This window comes from Sparus aurata, chromosome 7, assembly GCF_900880675.1.
Source record: "Sparus aurata chromosome 7, fSpaAur1.1, whole genome shotgun sequence".
NCBI lineage: Eukaryota > Metazoa > Chordata > Actinopteri > Spariformes > Sparidae > Sparus > Sparus aurata.
Window position 1 is genome coordinate 13989910 of NC_044193.1, and position 21916 is coordinate 14011825.

General features: G+C 42.1%; 2 protein-coding genes across 3 annotated transcripts in view; both read right to left on the reverse strand.

The window, feature by feature from the left end:
- Positions 1–10266, reverse strand: part of slc2a4rg (SLC2A4 regulator) — a 42699-nt gene extending 32433 nt beyond the window's left edge. For both annotated transcript variants that reach the window (XM_030423209.1, XM_030423208.1), the window contains exons 1-2: positions 9776–10266; positions 7769–8004 (exon numbers count right to left, since the gene is read on the reverse strand). In XM_030423209.1, the coding sequence (XP_030279069.1) occupies positions 7769–8004; positions 9776–10033 (494 nt within the window). In that variant the 5' untranslated portion in view covers positions 10034–10266. The remainder of the gene's footprint in view (positions 1–7768; positions 8005–9775) is intronic.
- A 951-nt stretch (positions 10267–11217) lies between these two features.
- Positions 11218–21916, reverse strand: part of LOC115585837 (uncharacterized) — a 47597-nt gene continuing 36898 nt past the window's right edge. The window contains exons 7-10 of the mRNA XM_030424493.1: positions 21692–21856; positions 20162–20323; positions 17496–17630; positions 11218–15030 (exon numbers count right to left, since the gene is read on the reverse strand). Coding sequence (XP_030280353.1) covers positions 14524–15030; positions 17496–17630; positions 20162–20323; positions 21692–21856 — 969 coding nt within the window. The 3' untranslated portion in view covers positions 11218–14523. The remainder of the gene's footprint in view (positions 15031–17495; positions 17631–20161; positions 20324–21691; positions 21857–21916) is intronic.

The following is a 21916-nucleotide window of genomic DNA, read 5'->3' on the forward strand; positions in this document are numbered from 1 at the left end:
TGTGGGTACATCATTATGGTGTGTGTATCTGTGTGCATGTTTGTGTATGTGCACTGTATGATTGAGGAGGAAATTCTGGATAAAAACCACAACAAGTGCTCGCTTGTAAAGCTGCATGATCGATTGTTTTGTCCCACAGCACTATTCCTTTGAGGGCAGTAAAGGACATTACCCAGGCACACACAGCTCTATTGTTAAGGACATGCATGTCTACACACACACACACACACACACACTTAAGGACAGACACGTAAAAAAGGGGGTTTATGAAGAACTGGGCCCACTGGTTCCAGCAGCCTGGGTGTGGCACGCACAACTATTTATTTAAGCCGGATCTTTGAAACGTACTTAAGTCAAGTTTCTAGCTGTGGAGCAGCCATTTAATCTCAGCAGTGCATTTTCTGCTTGATTTATCCAATCCCTCGCCCAGGCTCAGGCATTTTGAAAGGTCAATGCTCACTTTGCTTAACTGTGTCAACACAAAATCGATTGGGATGCCAGAAGTTCAGAACAGCTCTCTTCCACAACTTAACTAAAAGACAGGGCTGTCGATAATCCTTTAATTATAAGTGAGATCAAGGACATCTGACGTTCCTCAGCATGCAGTCAGAAACCACAGCCAGCGCTGTGTTTTTTACCTCCTACATGCTGCCACTGTGAAGTCAAGGTAGCCTTGATGTTTCACTGGTTACTGACAAAGCAAGAAGGGAAGGAAAGAGGGGATGGTGAAGGAGCGAGAGGAGTGGGGGTGCTTTAATTGTGGTAATATTTGAAAAGTACAAACATATAAACTACAGACAACTAAACAATGGCTTAATGTTTATCGGAAAAAAGCTGCCTGATGAGAAAAGTGTTTCCTGACAAAGAAAGAGAAGAGAGAGCATATTTAACTACATGCTGAACACTAATTAAAAAGCAAAAACATGAAAGCAGATGTAGGCCATTCAGCACCGCACAGTACAAAGTGTTAGGCGTTTCTCAGACTTCTCTTGTTTGCAGTCTGGGCTGAATTTCACTGCTTGTCATCAGCAGACTGGGATGACTTATGATTGAGTTGCGCAAGACTGTGTGTGTGTGTGTGTTTGTATTTGAGGATATTTATAAGTAATTGCAAGCAGGAGAGAGCAAACCCTGTGAAACTAAGGGCTTACAGAACATTTTGAAGACAGTTACTTCAGCCTTTCTCTCCGCCACCAAGGATCTGGTTTTGGAACCAATTTGCATATCCACTGGAGCATTACTCAGTACACTCAGAGAATTTTCCTACCGCATTGTGCAAATTAATCTGCCACAGTGAGACGTAACACAATCGTCAGGATTAGCTTTATCGTTGTAATCTACTGTTTGAATGTATAATGATATCATCTGATTAGTCAGTGTGATTTTAAGGAAAAAAACAAGCTTTGAACGACAAACAGAGGAGAAATGTACGGAAGAGGATTAGGGCCACACATGAATTTTTTTTGTAGTTCTGACTTTAAAGTCAGAATTCTGAGATTAAAGTCAGAATTCTGAGAAAAAAGTCAGAATTCTGAGAAAAAAGTCAGAATTCTGAGAAAAAAGTCAGAATTCTGAGATTAAAGTCAGACTTCTGACTTTTTTCTCAGAATTCTGAGATTAAAGTCAGAATTCTGACTTTTTTCTCAGAATTCTGAGATTAAAGTCAGAATTCTGACTTTAAAGTCAGAATTCTGACTTTAATCTCAGAATTCTGAGAAAAAAGTCAGAATTCTGACTTTAAAGTCAGAATTCTGACTTTAATCTCAGAATTCTGAGAAAAAAGTCAGAATTCTGACTTTAATCTCAGAATTCTGACTTTAAGTCAGAATTCTGAGATTAAAGTCAGAATTCTGAGAAAAAAGTCAGAATTCTGAGAATAAAGTCAGAAGTCTGCACATGTAAATTTTTTTTGAGTTCTGACTTTAATCTCAGAATTCTGAGAAAAATGTCAGAATTCTGACTTTAATCTCAGAATTCTGACTTTAATCTCAGAATTCTGAGAAAAAAGTCAGAATTCTGACTTTAATCTCAGAATTCTGAGAAAAAAGTCAGAATTCTGACTTTAATCTCAGAATTCTGAGAAAAAAGTCAGAATTCTGAGAAAAAAGTCAGAATTCTGAGATTAAAGTCAGAATTCTGAGAAAAAAGTCAGAATTCTGACTTTAATCTCAGAATTCTGACTTTTTTCTCAGAATTCTGACTTTAAAGTCAGAACTAAAAAAAAAATTCACATGTGGCCCTAATCCTCTTCCGTAGAAATGCCTCCCTGGTTTGTGAATATAATGTTTGCGAATCTGCAATTTCAGTGCTAATAGACATATTGTGATCATTCCAGACAATAGAATGTTATACTTTTCCTACCTTATGAATGGACACAGTCACTGAAAAAAGTTGTGAAAATTAAACAGTATCACCTACGTGCTGCAGACATGTGTTTATGAGTGCTTCAGAAAGACAGAAAAGACGGGACCATGACAGACAGATTAGAATCTGAATTTTCTATACGAGAATGGACTAATCTTTCCTGGAAGAGAGAGAGTCGGCATTGTTCAGAGGGCTTCATCTCCTCTGGATTTGAGTAGGATTTAGTCGGTCGTACTTCAGACAAAGGGGCAGAGGGCAAAAGCCCAAGAGAGAAGGAAAACAAGAACTATGGAAGAGATAAAGAAGGGAGGTGGGGACATTTCTACAATGCAGAAAGAACAGCAACATCTTAGACACAAACCTTATCACCAAGGACCTTTTTTTTTATTATCTACCGTATACTCTGGAATCGATGTTTACTTATGCAGCTTCAACACCACCCAAATTTTAGGAGCTTAAATAGCAAGTTAGTGATAGTAGTTGCATGAAAGATTAAAAAAAACGTTGGGAGAGATATGATGAGCAGACGGAGGGGGAAAGCCACACAGCAGCTGCTGGTTGGTAGGAGGAGCACAGTGTAGAGAGTAGAAGGACAGAAAGACTGAAGACAGAGGCAAGGCAGTTGAGTATGGCATCTCTAAGAACAGGAGGCCTTATGTAAGTGTCTATTAGTGTGGGTGAGCAAGTGATAAAGCATTTCACTGCAGCGGTGCCAGAGCCGCTCCACAAGAGTTTCCCACCCGCTTGATAAGTGTTTCTTTCTCTCTGTGTCCGTAAGGAACCGCGCTGGAGGACATACGTACAGAATGCAAACAGTATTTAAACTATTTGACAAGAAAGATTTTTGATATTTGTAATGTATAGTCAAACTGTAGCACCCAAGTATTTTGGTTTGAAATCCTGCATTTTTCTTTTGAACTACGGATCCTGTATCATAAATAGATATCTGGCAGAGCGATGGGAGAAAAGCTCACCATTCATCACACTTTTGTTTTGTAGCCGAGTCACTGAACACGGAGCAAGGAGGCCGCAACGGCACGACGGGCTGTTAACTTTACAAACCAAGTCTCAAAATAACCACAAACCACAAAACAAACTGAGAGCGAAGCAGAAAAGGGTGACTGAAACAGAGGGCAACGTGACATTTATCTAAAAAGCAAATTATTCATCCACCGGGATTTATTTAAAATCAAAGCACTTTTTCAAACCTTGAAAGCATCGTATTAAAATGTAAGCATTTTCAAGGATTTCCAGCACCCGTACAGCCATGTCAATATATTGGTACCATTCCTAACGTTGTCTACTTGACAGTACTGTTGCAGCAGAGCAGACTGTTTGCAGAAAGCATTCCTTCATGCCTCCTACTCTTCTCCACACTTATGAAATCGATTTAGTCTTTCTTCTTCACTGCATAACAGCTGATGATTAACGTCTCGTTAGGGCATTTTACACACACACACACACACACACACACACAGCACATATTTCAACCATTAGCTGGAGCATCTTATTCGAGTGAAGGAATGAATGATTCGGAGCCAGCCGCAGAGCTGAACCCTGAAAACACAAATTAAATAAAAGAAAACCATTGATATTATATGCTCACTCCTCCACACACCTTCAAGTCAGGAGACAGTAACGCTGCAGCGTTAGATGATGAGCTGTCTGATATAATCTTCCGTGGTAATAAATTGTCTATGCAGCACATAACCCAGATGCTTAGCCTGACCTAGCGGACATGCCAGATGCCTGCTCACGTCCTGGTCTGACCCTCCCCTCTTGCATGACTCCATTCATTGAGGGCGACCTTTCACCCCTGCCTGTGTCAATGCAAGAGCTTTAACCTCTTGTGGTCTGGAAGAAAGACACAAGGCTAATGTGGCATCACCTTCAGAAGGATTTTAATGCAACTAATGATAATACTGACACGCTTAACACCAACTCTGCATTATATGGAAAATATAAAAAGAAAACAACCACCTGAGAAGAACTGCTCAACTTGGGATGCCATGTCAGCAGTCGGGATGTGGGTTAGACATCCCAGGCTAGAGTGGGGGCAGGTAGCTGCTCCTCTGACTCTGACCTTCAACAACCGGCTGTAATGTCTCCTTTGGGAGAACAGGATCGGTGGTGGGGTGGTTAGAGGGGGATGGAGATGTGGGGGACTCTGCTCCAGCCTGCCTGTCTGCTTAGCCTAAACCCTCCTGGTGACTCTCAGCAGACCAAGTCAGAGACTGGTCGGTAATTATGTTAAAAACAGAGCCGTCTTTTTCCCTCCACCACTGACCCCCCTCGCTGCAGTAGGTTGCTCTGGTGTCCTGTTTATGCGGGCTAGTGTTTTCTATTCATGTTATCCTCCTGCTGTGGTAATAGTGTACCTGACCAAGGACAGATAAGAAAGAAAAGCTTTTTTCTCATCAAAACAAATGCCCCCTCCTCTCTTCATCAGTCCTCGTCTTTGTTCTGTTATCAGTGCACTGGATCTTTTGCTGATGAGTATTGACAGGTAGAACAAGGTCTGCTTTGGGGTGTGCTTGACTTAATCAGAGACAGAACAAGGGAAAGAAAGAGACATACACATATAGAGTGACATGACAAGTGGGACTGTTTAAATATACGCATAGGTCTGAATGTATTCAGATGAATATGCACATGTGTGTGAGTCAGTGAATGTATTGGTTCCCTCCTCCTTCCACTCCTGAGAGATCTTTGCCTGGGCTTGTCTAAAAGGGTTTTAACCTACTTTGCAGCATTTGCAAACTGACAGGACAAGGTGTGAAAGTGCAACATTGTCCGGGAGAAAGAATACGCCACTGATACAGTGGTAAATGTAGAACACACACAGGTGTGGAGGAGAGGACAGCTTTGGAGCCAAGGTCTATTTAAACATATTTAATCCTGTAACACAATGGCAGTATTACTGTAGCTAGTGGTGAGCAAATGAAAATAAATGGTTTTGTTGACATTATCCAAAAGCAGGGCACTGTGTGCTGCAAATGCACAATCAGGGACACACCCACAGACACAGAACTGCACACACATACTGATGTCAAGCACAAACTCCCCACTGTGACCACTACATGGAGAAAAATAGCTGCCACTGCGGTCCAATAGTGTGAATGAGTGTAGAATAACTATGTAACTTGGTGAAATGGTTGTTCACACAGAATAACAATGCAATTATTGTGCATTTTCAAACTGCTCTTCGCGATCACAGTCAAATGTACATACATCTGCCTAGAGAATGGTGGGATAAGCATTATCAATTCACCAAACAGATACAATGTTTTCAACGAAAATATGAATAATGGATTGTTTGGTTGTGAGAGAGGAGAGCAGAGCCTCTCATCACTGACTGCAATGCAAAAGCCAACTTTAGCAGGGTAAAGATGTGGACTTAATCTAAAAGGTCAATGCAACAACAAAGAGGCCTGGCTAATAGACCACACAGTTATATAATGTTATGCAACCTCTTTCAACGGCTGTGTGGTGTCAACTCAGAGTTTGTTATTGTGGTGGCAGTTTTCTGAGATAACTGCCAACATGCTGTGGAAAAGAGATGTTTGAAACCTGGCTAAGACCTGGATCGAGAGGGGAGAACTTGTCTGTGGTGGCCATACACTCTTGTACAGGCACTCACAAAGAGGAAGGCACAGCATCACACTGGTTTAAAAGCACGTTCAGTCTTGCATGCTCCCCACAGCCACTCCCTCAGATCATACATGACAAGAAGCACATGAAGTTCACGTGATGAACAGAGACAGATGGCAAGTAGTTTGAGTATGCACCACATCTATTATCAAGACTCTCAGCAGTTGTTGATAAACTAAATAATCAGTTTACAATGATGGTAGATAGGCTCAGAAAGAAACATTCTGATGTTTCTATGCTGATTCGATGAAGAGCTGCTCAGTTTTTGGACTGTACTGTACTGCCACCAGGCATTTGCCGTCTAGCAGACAGACAACAACTTAACAGAGACAGCAACCAATAGCTGTGTAAAATGAACGAAAGAGTGCTTAGGCACCGCCTACAGCCTCTCCCAGTGCTCTCTGCTGTTACATAATCACTCATCAGTGCACTAGGCTTGTCCCTGGATGCATTTTCTCCTTCCTCTGTGTGAAACAGTCTGTATGTGCACGTAAGTTTGTCTTAAAGGTCTGTCATAGAATGTCCCGAATACAAATGAGTGTGTGTGAATGAAAATGATGTAAAACAATAGCAGCAAAAACTCACTGAACTGCACATTTAACATTGAACCAAACACAGCCATACACAATGAAGCTTTTTCTCCTGCCTGACACACAGTGAGTGCAGCACACTGACAGATCCACTAGCATGGCCTGTCAAAAGAGGGTCAGCGTACTTCTTTGTACTTCCAATGTATTTCAGAGACAGTGAGACGATTCATTTGTGAAAACTTTCTCAAAAGCATTTAACTGATTTACCAGTAAACAACACCAACATACTATATCTATCCTATTCCTTCTCCCCCTTTTCCTTCCGTCAAGTGATTGGGCAATCCTGGCCCTCATCTCGGGCTCTGGCTCTCTGAGGGCATATTTCGAAACTATTCTGGATGGAACACCAAACATGTGGTCAGTTGACCAGTGCGCCCCCACAACATTCATGCCCAAACCACTGTACAGTTGTAGCCAGAGGGTGAATTCCACTTTTATTCAAGACTCTGAACACAGGTTTGGAGTTAAGTATGAAAGTTATTGATTAGTTTCATCACCCAGAAGTCAGTGTCAAATAAGCACTTGGACTTGGCTGAACAGAAACAAGAGCTGGGCACACAAAAAATGGTCTGACAGAATCCAATGGGGTTAATTTTACACCCACCCAAAGTTTGTGTTTAAATATCAAGTCAAGTGAGGCCTTAAAATAATTTGATGATATTTTCCGCCTATATTGTAACACAATATATGTCTTGATATTTTGAAATCTCATCAATAACATTCCATAAATGCTAAGACCGTGCAACAAAATAAAATACTGTAAACCTTTTGACCAAACACCTCGATATCAATATTGTGATAATATTGTAGGTGTGACGATGAGTACAAACACTTGAATGAGATAATTGATAAATAATAATCAGTAATGTGGATATGATGAAGACAGCTAATGCAAATATTAGTTCTGAATTAGTTCAGACTATCACATCACGTTAAAGTAATGCAGCCTTTAAAACTAGGAAAAGACAACACCTATGAAATGATATCAATAATCTAAGACAATATAACAATGATGTATTGCCCAGCCACAAGTTTAATCACATAAAATGACTGCATTGCTTGAAAATTAAGTCCATTTTCACACATTATGCAACCTTGAAGAAAAGCAAAAATGAAGACACAACAGGGGTTCATGACTGCGGCTGTCATCAGCCTCTCCGTACCTGTGTCTAGGGACCGGGATGTGGGAGGAGGGGAGGGGCTGTCTATCTGTCGGTTGTATGTTTCGCCCTTGTGCTGCCCTGAAGTTGTTGGCCAGCTCTGCCTGTTTCCCTGGGTTCCTGATGTCCAAGTGCATGAAGCCGCCTGGCAACTGCCCGTTTAAGCCTGGGCAGTGGGTAGGACTGCCCCTCTTCAGGATCCCAGTTGAACCTGTGTCTTTTTGGTCCCCCAGGCCATTCTAGAAAAATGAAGCAGTAAAACAGTAAAGTAAATTATTGGTGTGCCAATTATCAGCATGCCTCCATCAGAGGCATTGTGTGACAAACTAACCATTCTGTTGACAACCATCTTCCTCTTCATTGACTGTTTTTAACTATGGCACATGAACCTTCAGGAGCCAACCAGGGCTAGGGCTGTCCCAGGTCAAAAAACCTGTTCCTGCTTCTGTTGCCCTCTTCAGATTGTTTTGATATGTTTCCAAAAGACACAAGAAGTATGTGTAAACACTTGGGCACTTAATAAATAAATGCAAAACTTGTGGTTGAAGTCAAAGCTGCTGTCCTGTATTCTGATTCTGACTTGCTTGATAAGTAAACTATGTTTTAACTTAAAATAAGAAAGCAACCTAGATGAGACACTTTAAAAAAATTAGGATATAATCATTATCGGTTCATCTAAAGTATAATTCATGTATGTCTGTTTGTGGGAATATAAAATTAACAATATCTTGAGAGCCAGTGATGATTTCTTAAGTTTGCTTGATTGTTTTTTTGTCCCACAGTCCATAAGCTTCTGAATTCACTGTCACATATATAGTTGCAGCAAAATACTATTTTCAAGGTATACTTTGGTATGAATGTGTACATTTTCTTTATCTACAGTATTTAATTCTACTGTATTAGTGTTATTAAAAATAATGATAATTCAAGTTTATATCAAGTTTCCTCTCAGTCAGAGCATAATATAAGCATTTGTTCAACCAAAAAACCCTTCAGTTTCATTCCGATAAAGGGTCAAAAATCACTTAAAATGTGTACCGCTGTGATATTTTTGGAGAAAGTTTTCTTATCATGTAAATCTCATACCATCGCAACCATAATAACATGAGCCTGCAAAATATATTCTGAATAATTGCTGCAGCAAAAAAGAATATCATGTAATTATTCAAGTCAGAAAAACTTACAGTTAAAGCCCTGGATCGTGCCTAACTTCCATTACACAATGCCATGTTCCAATAGACACAAATAGCCATCCAGTTCTTTATTTGAATAAGATGCTATCTAATCCACTTATAAAGTAGGTGTGGTAATTATCCATGTGAGCATATTTGATGCAGCAGGGTTAATTAGTAACTATATGACATTATTCAATAACTGAGTCTGCACAGATAAAACACAGACAGGCCACAAAATGCTATACAGCTGCAATGCAAAAAAAAACAAAACAAGTAATGCGCTGCAATTCTGCACAGGTTCAATAAAAATATCACGACAACAGACAAGTACAATCACTAGTTCAGCAGTGTGTGGACAAGCCGGGCAGGAAGCCCCGGCTGTAGCTCCACCCTGGAGTTATGGGGGAGGGGGTATGGCTAGTAGTTTTGAAGTCCCAGCCCCCCTTTTCTGCTAAACTTTGCACACAAAACGAGCCGCCATTTAAAGCGGTTTTTAATACGACGCGATTACAAGCGAGCGTCGACAGCAGCTGATGACACTTAAAAGAAAAAAAATGTGGGCTCGAAAGTTGCAACTGTGCCACTCCACAAACACGCACACACACACAATATACAGTAGTTGTGGTCTTGTGTGAGCTTCACGGTAGCGCACCACGACCGTTAATATGTAATAACGGCGTCGTGAGGAGCTGTCAGACTCCACATTACACAGCGTAATGACAGGTTAGCGCCACACGCTCGGCTTTATCTCCTGCTCCAACTTGGCTGTGCAGTTGACTTTACCGGCTCACAGAGTCACGTTGCGTACACGTAAACACGAATGAGCGACACTTACTTTTTCCACGTCGTGCAATATTCGACCAACCGGTGAAAATCCGTTCCCTTTAGAATAGGTTCCCTCGCCTTTAACCTCGGCCGCCGAGCCGCCGTCTATTACGAATTTGTAGAGGACGGGCCCGTTAGTGTACGCCGGCACGGGACCGTTCTTCTCCTGGCTGTCGCGGAGAACGGAGCGGCCTGCCCGGCAGTTGAAGTCCGCACCGCCGACCCTCGTCCCAACCGACGACTTCTCCAAAATATATCTGGCATCCATATTCAGACAGGGGGCGAGTGGAGACTAAAGAAAGAAGACCAGCTTTCTATAGATTTTAGTGCAAATTGCTGGAGTTGGATACATTTATCAGGATTGTCGCGAGTTGAAAGGTGCCGTCTGTATCTTTAAACTTCTATTCTAGTCTACATGTAAAAGTTTTTTTTCCACCACCGCCTCCGCCGCCACCAACACTACTCAGGATATCCAAAAAGCCGCCCGGTCAGGAGGATATTGTTTTGCCTCTTTCCTCCAAAAGAATGCCACGCCCCCTCTGCTTCACTCCCATTGGTCCGCTGCGTACATAAACATTACACTCTGGCACGCTTCCACGTCGAGACGGCCTCTGATTGGTCGGCTCCAGAGCGTCAATCACTATTTTTTTCTAAACCAAGTAATGTGGGTGGAAGAGGGGAGGGGGCGTGTCGTGCAGTTTACCGGCCGGTGTCTGTCGACTGAGAGCCGGTCTGCGAGGCGAGCTGGGGAGAGAGGAGAGGAAGCAGTCTGCAGGCCTCAGTAGGAAACTGCGCATTTATGTTTGTCGCTAATCAAACGTTGATTTAGCCGCTTCACGTTGAAGCTGCACGCACCTTACTTTGCAAGCGTTTCGTCGCGGATGAAATGAACAACTTTGGTCAGAATAATACCGCCCATAAAAGTTAGAACCCCCTTTATTTGTCGACATATTTGTCAGCATGCACAATAATGCAATCCAAAAATACAGTCCTGTAAATACTGTGGTTCATGAAGCAAGTGTCTCAGATTTGCTTGATTTAAATCCGGCCTATTTTAATGTTGAGGTCAGCTGGTTATGTTGATTTGATTCCATTATATGGTGGACAAAATAACAGAGACATGGCATTTGTATGTTACATTTGGTTAATAATACCTAATATAGAAAACAAATGTAATATTTTTCACATCCCTCTGTTTTCAAACTGCGATTATTAAAAGATATATGAACAAGTTTTCATTTTTATTCCAGTTGTCGGAGGCACCCAATGGTCTCCTTAACCTACCTTTGCTAAAATGCCTGCAGAGGCAGGTTTATTGCTTAATTTTACACAAACAGATTTTATCGCTAGTGGCATTTATTGCAAGCTACAGTTATTACTGCGAGGCTGCTACAGAGCCACAGTGCTGTGTAATTTGTACAAAACAATAAGACTTCAGGCGAAAGACAAACACACGTTATAATGTGCCACTTTATTAGAAAAGTAAAAACTCACTTTAATATTTTATGAAGGTTAATATAAAACATTACAATCTTTTGCATATCTGCACTTTCACACTATATTTTATTATATTTATTATTTTTTTAAACTAAACCCTGTGCTTTAAGAACATACAACATTAGCTACAGCTGTCACAGCAGTATTGGCCCATAATTATATCTGAAGACAATTAACAAACAGCATCTGTATCTGCATGGAAAGCATGAAAACATTTTTGCATCCTCAAAGTACAATGTGTCTGTGACAACCATCTTTTTTCTTTTTTTTTTTTGCAACAAATATACTGTATACTGTATGTTACATTGGAACAACATCAGAACAGCGACATTTGAGTATTTTACACATTTACATCATCATACTGTATTTGTTTGTGCGATGAACATCTGTCTCGATTCAGTGTGTAACAGTGTTCGACAAAATATATCAGATCAGTGCTTTTCTCTCAGGATAAAGAAAATGTGACACATAAAGTGACAGCCAGAGAAAAAGGATTAAGTGTGATAGCGATTTCCAGCCAGCATTGTCTAAGGGAAGCCTCAACAGAGCTTGTTAAGCACCTCAGCTGTTAGCCATTTCTCATATCGGGCAGTAGTTGAGCCGTTGGTGCATTGTTGATATCAGACTGGGGTTGGCCTGACCCCCGCCCCTCCACCCCCCAACCCCAACCCCTTCATATCACTCCCTGAGCCCCTCGTCATGGACATCAAAGGCCCCTCCCCTGAACTGCGAGGGAGAGAGGTGAAGCAGAGAAAAGAGAAGTCTGTGTCGGTTATTAGAGGATGAACACAGCTGGGGGAGGGAGTATATGCAAGGGCTGACCAAGTGGAAGCAAAGTGTGCTTCATCCCCTAAATGCACATTGCTTGATGTTGCAGTGTGTGTGTGTGTGTGTGTGTGTGTGTGTGTGTGTGTGTGTATGTGCCTGCCGGTGTGTGCGTGTGACTGTGCACACACATAAAAACAGATCAGAAGGAGGAGGGTCCTTTGGGTCTGTGTCCATTTGCAGTGATCCCCGTCCAGCTTTATACTAGCTGTTCCTCCTCTTCCCCCTCACCTCCATCGCTCTCTCTCCCCCAGAGCGGAGGATAAACAACGCTCTGCCTTAAAACTCCCAGCGGCTTCTCTCTCTATTTTCTACTTCTCTTTCCTCATCCTCCTCCTCCTCCTCCAAGTTGTGACTTCGGAAAAACTGACTGCTGCTTTGCATCACATGGAAGAAAGAAAAAAAAAAGTACAACAGAAAAGATTAACAAACAAGAGATCAATTAAGTACCACAATATTTGTTTTCATCTCCATATATCAAAGCATGCACTTTTTTTGATCAAGCAGGAAAAAATTGCACCAACAACATAAACATATTCGTTTTTCATGGCAGTGGCATGAGCTTTTTAAACCAATGGTATTGTCTGTAGGTAAGAAAAAATAAACAGTGCATTAAAATACAGAGTGCATTTGTTTTTACATACTTTCTGACACAGTAGCATTTATACATTTTTGATACTAACCTTTCTAAACCCGTCTTCTCTTTGCATGGTTGTCTCACAGTGAGATCATTGTAATGCACCCTTCATCTCTCGGCCTGTGAGCAGTTTGCATCCCTCTTCGCCTCTTATCTTTATGCCCATTTATTAAGCATCTAATGTTTTCGTTTCTTCCTCTCCTCTTTGTTTTCTAATGTTCCCAAAGCTACATGGGAAAGATGTTGTTTGTAATGGAAGAGAACTCGGAGCAGAGGCTGAAGACAAGGGTGGGGAAAGGGTGAGAGGCAACCTTCCAAAGGACACTCGCTAGTAATTTTTATGCCCAGCTCTTTATTTTCCTTGGAGTCCAAGCCCTCTGTTGCTATTTCAACCACCAGACGTAAGTCTGGCGAGCTGCGCGGAGCTCTGGCTTTGACTTGAGACCTGAGAGCGAATCAGAACTGTGCTCAGAAACGCCCTATACAGCATGTTAATACGTAATTAAGCCAACCAGTCCTGCTGTCCAGTGCAAAATTACAATGGTCATAAAATCACATGTTTACAGCGCCCAAAGGACATGACATAGTAACTGCACAGGATGAACCATCCCATATTATTTTCGACACTCTTTCACTTCCTTATTTTTTTAGAATATAAAGGAATACACTTCCCTTTTGTTTCATCGTATTTATAATATATTTGTTAATAGTAATACAGTAAAGGTCTTGCATTGTGAAATTGGCCACCCATATCACTCTTGGGGAATTCTTGTACAACCCACTCGATGTCCCTGACTTGATTGCTTTACCTTGCATGACTGTGCCAAGTATGAGTGTATCTGTGTGTGGGGGGATATGGGGGTGTGTGTCGGAATGTGTCATCATGCCTCTGGTTGCAGATGTCTGTCGAATCTGAGCATGGTTTGTTGACTAATCTAATAATTTATGCGAAGGTGACATTATTGATCAAAAGTCAGCTTTTATAGTCATCATGAGGGCCATTACTGCCAATAAGTTTAAGACACATCGATGGTTTATTGTGAAATGGGGGCTAGAGCCTTCAATTACTTCTGTGTTTAAGCAGGCCTACAAATTCTAGGCCCATGTTTGAACAAAGCACCACCATGCTGTCTGCTGGGCATCCAGCCAGCGTGCACAGAGAACCTGTTTCAGATGTTTGCTGAGGGAGAGCTAAGTACTGCAAATCTCTGTGACATCCATCTGCTTATATTACATAGGTCTCCTGAAGATGAGGCTTGTGTGTGTGTGCGTCTGTGTATATGGGTGACAATAGCTAACAGTGTGCCTCATACTCCTTACACACCCAGTTTCCTCACTACTACTGTTTTTTTTTCAGGTGAGTTTGCACAATACATGCACATTATTTTTTTTTCCATATATATTAAAGGTTGTGAGTTACACCACATACTCTTTAAAGAGTACAGTGTTCATATAAAAATAAAGATATTATGCAAAATGATGCACAAACAGGTGAGTATGGTCAGTGACACAGGTTGAAGATGTATATTCCAGTTTTCTTTTCTTTTTTTCTTTTTTTTATTAGATAAAATGTATTTGGTCCATATTTGGGCTGGACTAGGCTTAGGCTGGTTCTGAAGTACAGATCAATCAAAGGAAGTCTGAACCTGGATTAAGACCCTGTTTGTACCTGATGTCATCACAAAATGGATTCTCATGTTGTTTGTCTGTATAGGGCCTTGTATCTATGTACAGCAACCTGTTGGCCTGTGAACAAGAGGGTCCCTTTCATGACTCTGTACCAGTGGGCCCTCAGCCAGCTACAGGCCAGTTACGTACATCTCCATCCCATCATTGAAGGTGAAGATGGTGGTGGTGCTGGAGCTGTTGGCCCCTTGTTTCACATCGCTGATGGTCTCATAGAAGTTTTCCCCACCGGGCAAGCCTCTGGCAGGCAGGCTGGCGGGTCCTGAGCCCTGTGGTGCCACTGGTGCTGCCTGCTGCTGCGGCGTCTGCTTCTTCCTCTTCAGCGTGGCAGTACCCCCAGCTGTGCTGTTATTGGTTGCTGCCTGCTCACGTTTCCGATGGGGGTCGATAGTAGCATACGCAGGGTCAGGCTCGGCCATGGCACATGTGGACCAGGACCTATCTCCTACTGGCTCATAGCAGGGCTCCTCCTGGGAACGCGCCTGGCCCTGGACTCCTCGGCCTCGGCCCCGGGAAGCATTTCGGTCTCCACCAAAGGAGCGTGGGAGGGTCTTTGATCCGTTGTTTTCCATAGGTTTCTTCTTCTGGTTTTTACACACGATGGAGTAGGTGTCTGCAATCTGAGAGCACACACAGGAGGAGAGCAGAGTATGGTGTCAGTTAATGACACGGAACTACAGTGCAGCTCCATCCTACAGTCTATGGGTGACAGCTCCTGAAATAGAAGGTGACTGTTATTCTCTTCATTCACAGCCTCGTCTCTCTGAGTGAATGTCAATAACCTCAACTGATACAAAGCCTGATGGGATTTAAATCAACAGTCACTGTATCGCTTGTTCCCATATTTAAGTCTCAAGTTTCGGAGCAACTATGAGGACATGCTGACTTCCTCTATTTCTGTATGTCCGTCTGCATGTGTGCCAGACATAAAGGTACAATCTGTCAGCATGAGAGTAAACATATAATGCTGCTAATTCGGTGTGTGCAAATGAATGTGAGCACGTACTGGGTGGGTGGGTGGGTGTGTGCAGCAGTGTGCGCATGTGTTGACAGAGCTCGCTCTGTGCTGTAACCTGACCTATTTTGACGGTAGGATAAGACAGAGTAAACTGTGTTATCAGTCTGTTGAGGTCTATGCAGTGAGGCAGAGCTAGCTTTGCAGTGGATGGACTTGTTAAAATTTCACCACAACTGCTTTGGCAACAGAACAACGGGGTATGGTGTGAAAGATCTGGAGATGAGCCAACTGACTGGGAAAAAAACAAACTGCTAAGCAGTGTTCACTGATGGATTTTGCTTACATCTAATTAGCTTTAAATTAGGCGTACATGTTCATTTTATGAGTTAAGTGTATACATGTGTCTGTAAATGCATTAACGTACAGTATCTGAATAGTGTGTGCTCCCAGTGAAGCCTATTCGATTGCTCGACTTCCAACTGGGTGACATGCGCAATGTCTTGTAGAGGATTCTGATAAACCAGTGCTGTGACCTTTGGCATTTCTGTGTCAAAATTCCACAAGGGGAGCACAAGAGCAGAGGATTGTGGGACATGGTAATGTTTACCTTCCATGTTCACACCCAGACCAGCAGCTCTGCTCTAGTGGCCCTGAGAAACACTGGCTATGCAAACTCTCTCCCTCCCAAACACAATCACAGATTGGCCTTGTTTTTGTTCTGCTCCCGAAAAAACTGAAACCTGAGAGCACAGAGACAATGGGTCGAACAGTTTTCTGTGTGCATTCACCTGGCCTTTACTTTCACAGTGCCTTTACTTTACATGCCTTATATAGGAGAAAAAAAGAAACATTAGTTGAGCTTGGGGAATATAATGCACATCTCTCCTTCTCTCTAACATTCACACCCTAACCCACAAATCTCTTGTGTGACCTTTTTGGATAAACAAAGACCCTGGCGTATGCTACAAGTGTGTGCACACAACGTGCAGTGTGTGTGTGTGTGTGTGTGTGTGTTTGTGCACACAGAATCTGCAGCTCTGTGCAGCAGAGGAAGGAAGTCACAAGATGATGGGGATTTCAAAACTGGGCTGCAGCTGTTGAGGAAGCCTGTGCATTGTATGTTGTCTTTTCTCCTCCCCTCTCGCCTGCACTCCTTTCTGTTACGTCTCCTATTGGACTTCTTTAGCTCTCTGCTCAGAGCTTAGCTCTGAGAAGTCACATTTCGCTTCAGCATGCAATGATTATCCATGGAAACACAACAGTATGCATGACTGATGCATCTGTGTGTGATCAACTTTATGAATAGCAAATATGGCAGACATTTCCAAACGGTCTGCAAGCAGTTGATATTCATCTGGTGAGACATGCTCCTTGCAACGCGATTGGTTGAGGAAGGCAGCGCCTCCTAATAGCCACGAAGGGAGTGGAGCAGAGGGAGGGGGAGACGAGAAAGAGATTGAGGTGGGAGTGGAAACTCAACACCTTCTGACGGCTGCAACTGACAAACTCCAGAGGATACAGAGTATAAGGGCATGTTAGGGCAACAACAAACTCTCAAATGGAAAAACACAGCAACTAAGGGAGAGAAAAAGTTTGGAAAAGAAAAAAAAGTCAGGAATGAAAGTTTGAAAGAAAGAAAAAGAAACTGAGAGAGAGAATGCAGAAACACAGTCAAGGCCAGCTGCTCTGTGTACCAGTCAGATTTGCAGAGGAGGAGTTAAACTCACGAGCCAAACAGCAGATTTAACCCATTAATCTCCACATAATGCTTACTGCAGTGGCTTAGAGTCTTTATATATCTTTATATATCTATATCTAGATATCTAGATATATCTATCTATCTATCTATCTATCTATTCTCTATCTGTCTATCTATCTATCTGTGTGTGTGTGTGTGTGTGTGTGTGTGTGTGGGTATAGAGGTCAGTTTGTGTAACGTGTAACGTTTGTGATCCGTGTAATGCAACCTTTGGGCTGTAAGCAAGCAAGCGGGTCACAGGTCAACAGCGTTGAATCAAATGGACGCCCCTGTCAGTAAACACAGCAGTCACAAATCAGAGACCTGTCTATCTGTCTGTAAGTTCCAGTCCCCTCTACAGTGGTCCCACACACACATTTACAAACTACCTCCTTTGCGGTTGGGGGTGACGGGTGCCCCTGTCCATTCTCTCCGCGGATTGGAGGCGGGTGTAAGGTGATGATGTCCTCTTCCTCTGGAGGCTTCCAGATGTACTGCTCTCCGTTGCCCATGAACACTGCCTCCTGGTAAACAAAATCAATTGGTGAGCTCAGGAAAGTATTGTTGACTGCGATCAGTATGCAAAAATAAATCACACAATTATACATGTTGTTACATTAGAGAGGAGGCGAAATATAACATCTGGAATGGAACCGTTTCACTTCCTCTTGTGATGGCGCCAAAAACATTTTTTTTTTTACTACTTAAGGACTCCTTCTGGTGGTGTTTATCAAATAAATGAGGGGAAAGTGAACAGAAGTTAAGGTGTGCAGTTTCATAGCTACCTTCATTATCATCGCCAACATATTAATATGTTATTGTAAGTTGAGGAGAGTCGTGTTGCGCCTGACAGTGTGTGTGGGTTTTTCTTTCTTTCTTTTTTTTTTCTTTTTCCGTGTGTGTGTTTGTCTGTGTGACTTGTGGAAGTTTTCATTTGCTGTGTTTGCTCAATGGGTAAACAGTGACCATGCTGCGCAGCATGGGCGAACTGTGCATGTGAGTGAGAGAGAGAGAGTCCATTTGTTTTGAAGGTCAGCTATAAGGATGTCACACTTGCACTGTGGGATTAATGTGGACTGCTATTACAAAATTTGATCAATACTGCTGTAATCACAATTATGGAGTTAAGCTTATATTCATAGAAGTTTTTTTTTAAAATTGTATTCGACAATACCAATCTGGCGTTTTTACTTCTTTTTTGCTCTCCAGCTTTCAAGAGGCGATCCAAACAAACTACTCAGTCAAAAAGTGAGTGGGTGTTGGAAATGATCCCTGAGTCCGTATCTTTTCAAAAACAATGATGCTTGAAAAAAACGTTAGAACTAATTATTAGATGGCTTGTTGGATTGTACAAGCCAGCTTGTGTCAAGGAACGCCTGCTCGGCTGTTATTTTCAGCAACAGTTAATCAGTTGCTTTTATGCAAATATATTCAGTCAAACATATCCTGATGACAGACCGACGCTGCAGAGACATAACCCCTATTTAACCCTTCTAGCAGAGGTAATTCCTCTGTTATGAAGTAGGCATATGTGATCCTTTTCTGAAAAAAAAGAGAAAGAAATGGCTGCCTTATATAAAATGGACTTCATATTAAAACAATAACCAAACATGTAAGTGCTCTTGTTACATTTTTTATCACTGCTTGTGATCAAAACCAATTAGCAAGCAATTAGAATGAATGTGGCGGTGTGCGCACATGCGACCGAGGATGATTAAGCTTTTATATGCTCCTCCTGTGCAGCGAGGGTGAGTAATAGAAGCTGGGGCAGAGTAAATGGCTTCAATATGTGGACATTATTTATCCCCACACTGGCTGCCGGCTACCTGTTAGCCGTTTCTAGATAGACTTGCTGATAGCTTCAACGGGGAACACACACACACACACACACACACACACACACACACACATACACACACACACATACACACACACAGGCAGCTTGGCAGTCAGCCAAGCTCTTACATAATCCATCCTTCCACTCTTTACTCTGGCCACTCTGTGGTGTGGTGCGAAGCACAGGGAAGGAAGACGCACACACACACACACACACACACACACACACACACATGCACGCACGCACACACACACACACACACACACACACACACACACAGACACAAACATGTACACACAGTATCAAGGATTTAGCAAGAACAGATTAAAAGTGCAGGTCAACAACTGGGCTGATGTCCACGGCTAAGACAAAACTGTTTAAACACCATAATCACTCTGCTTGAATCACAAATACAAAAGACAAAGTCACCTGTTTAATGCTCTGCCAAACACACACACACACACACACACACAAACACACACACACAGGCACACACACACACTCACGCAAACAGACACACACATAACCTTACACACATTCATGAAAAATGGATACATGTGCCAACTAACCCACAGGAAAGGCTGAGTACTATCCGATCATTGTCCCTCTATTTCCCCAAACTGCGGCCTTGACTGTTTATAAACACGTCCCAGCTGGCACATACAGCTCATGTGGTTATAATGGAGCTGGAAATAATAATTGAAATTAAATTGAAATCGTAGGATGGCCAAGAGCAAAATTCAAATTACAGGAGCGACAATTTGTTTCAATAAAGGTAAAATGTGTCATAGCATCACATTATGTGTGATACATTGTGGCGTCACAGGGTCACAAAATCCTGACTCATAGTGCGATCTCAATATCTGTCAATATAATCCCAATGTTATTGTTTTTGCATACGGTTCGGGTCTAGTTTGAAACATTCAAATAGAAGACAAAATCTTCAAGACTGGTGCAGATAATGTTGGTTGTGTTGGACAGACACATAAACGTTGACACTGACAATGATTGTGTTAAAATGTGTGGTAAAAACCATGAGAAGAAATAATAACACTAAAATAATATCCATCCTCAAGTGTGACCGTAAAGATTTGTTTGTTTGTGGACAGCGCTCTCTGGTGGCAAACACTCAGACCTACAATTTGCCAAAATGGCTGGTTGGGCAACACAAACCAAGAGGATGTTTCGCGAACCGCATCGATCCAATGATTTCTGTACCTTTGGGAAGGAGTGCAGGTGAAACGGCTCCAGTGGTTTGCGTGGAAACTCCTGACTGCGATGGAGCGGAGGCGGAGCCGTGGAGGGTGAATCACTCACACTCGACTGGCTGTCTGACTGGCTGTCGGCCCCGTTATTTTCCTTCCTGTTTGCCTTGTCGACCTGATGTGTTGAGTCACCAGTGAAAGCATTACATACAACACTGTCAGTCAAAGAACACAGCGAGAAATCCACATATATATCATACCTGATATTAGCTGACTTTTCCTTTTTCTCTCTCATATATTTGACCTAAAAGCAAATATGGGCACTTGAATATTACTCATTTTCTTAATTTTCTTTTTAGAGCCAGATTAAATCTCTGTGCGCAGTTTGAAGGTTTAGCAATCACCGAACCGCTCCACTCAGTGTACACAGGATCGTAACTTTAAGAATTCTTCTTAAGATGTATGGCAGGTATAGACAAAAGCTGCAAAGGCGAATTACACAAGCCTTTAGTTGTTGTCGTTAGTTTTTGATTGGGTGCGGTCTGATGCCACCACCCTGTGCCACTGACAGGTTATGTATGTTGCAATACTTTCTAACCACGGCTGATCGTATCTATCAGAGCACTCTTCTACAGACTGATCAACATCACACGAACACCTACTTGGGAAGCCATATTTTCATGATTAACCTATTCACTATTCAATTGAGGAAAAGGCTCACCACAATTTACCATAGCCCAAAGTGACGTCTTTAAATTGTTTTTTTTTCTTTTGTCCAACTCTCTGTCCAATTGTTCAACAACCCAGAATACTATTTTCAATATCATCAAAAGGAAAGAAAAGTAGCAAATCCTTATGTTTTAGAAGCTGGACCCTGCAAATGTTTTTGACATTTTTGCTTCCAAAACCACTGTAGTGAACGAAATCCAAATCCAATCAAATCACACAACTTTCAGAAATGTCAAAACACCCGCGGATGAGTCTCTCATTATGTGTTAGATGATGTAATGTGGGTGTATCTGATATCGCCACGTTGGTGTTCTTGCAACACCATGATTAACGCTGTTCAAGGACCATCATTGCAACGGACGAGTCACGCTGTTGCGATGTCACATCTTTATGACTCATAATAATGTTTTGTCCTGGAACATCATAATTAATGTTGCTCCGGGACCTTCATTTCAACTTGTGAGGTCAGCACCTGCAGCAAGCCGACGTGGCTGAGTGTGTTAAGTACAGGACACTCAGGAGACATGGGTGTGCCTTCAATTTGGAGCATATTGTTATACTGTTCACTTATTACTGTTAAAAAGTTCCCTTGTTTTTTCTATTTCTTGTAGTTTGCTGTTGCTGTTTGGCTAGGTTTAAGTAACTAAAAAAAAATTGGGGGGTTTAGGAAAGAATGTTTTGGATTGAAGTAAACCCTTTTACAACATTCAATGCATGTTTTAAGGATAACTTCTCCCATGTGTGAATGTTTTTTTTCATCTTAAGTCACCGTCTGGATAACCTTGATAAAAATGTAAGTTTGGTAAAACTGTACCTTTCTGAACTTCCGTATGGAGGCATACTCAGCTGCAGTTGGATCTTGGATGGCCAGGGAGTTGACAGAAGACAGAGGGGACCTGTTGACCCCAGTCGCACCATTACCTCTTCCTGTCATCGGCCCGTTAATGGCGCCGTTCCCTCTGCCGTTCCCTCTGCCACCCTGTGAGGAATGAAGACACGGATACAAACCATTTTTTTGTATTAACAGAGACGTCAGTTA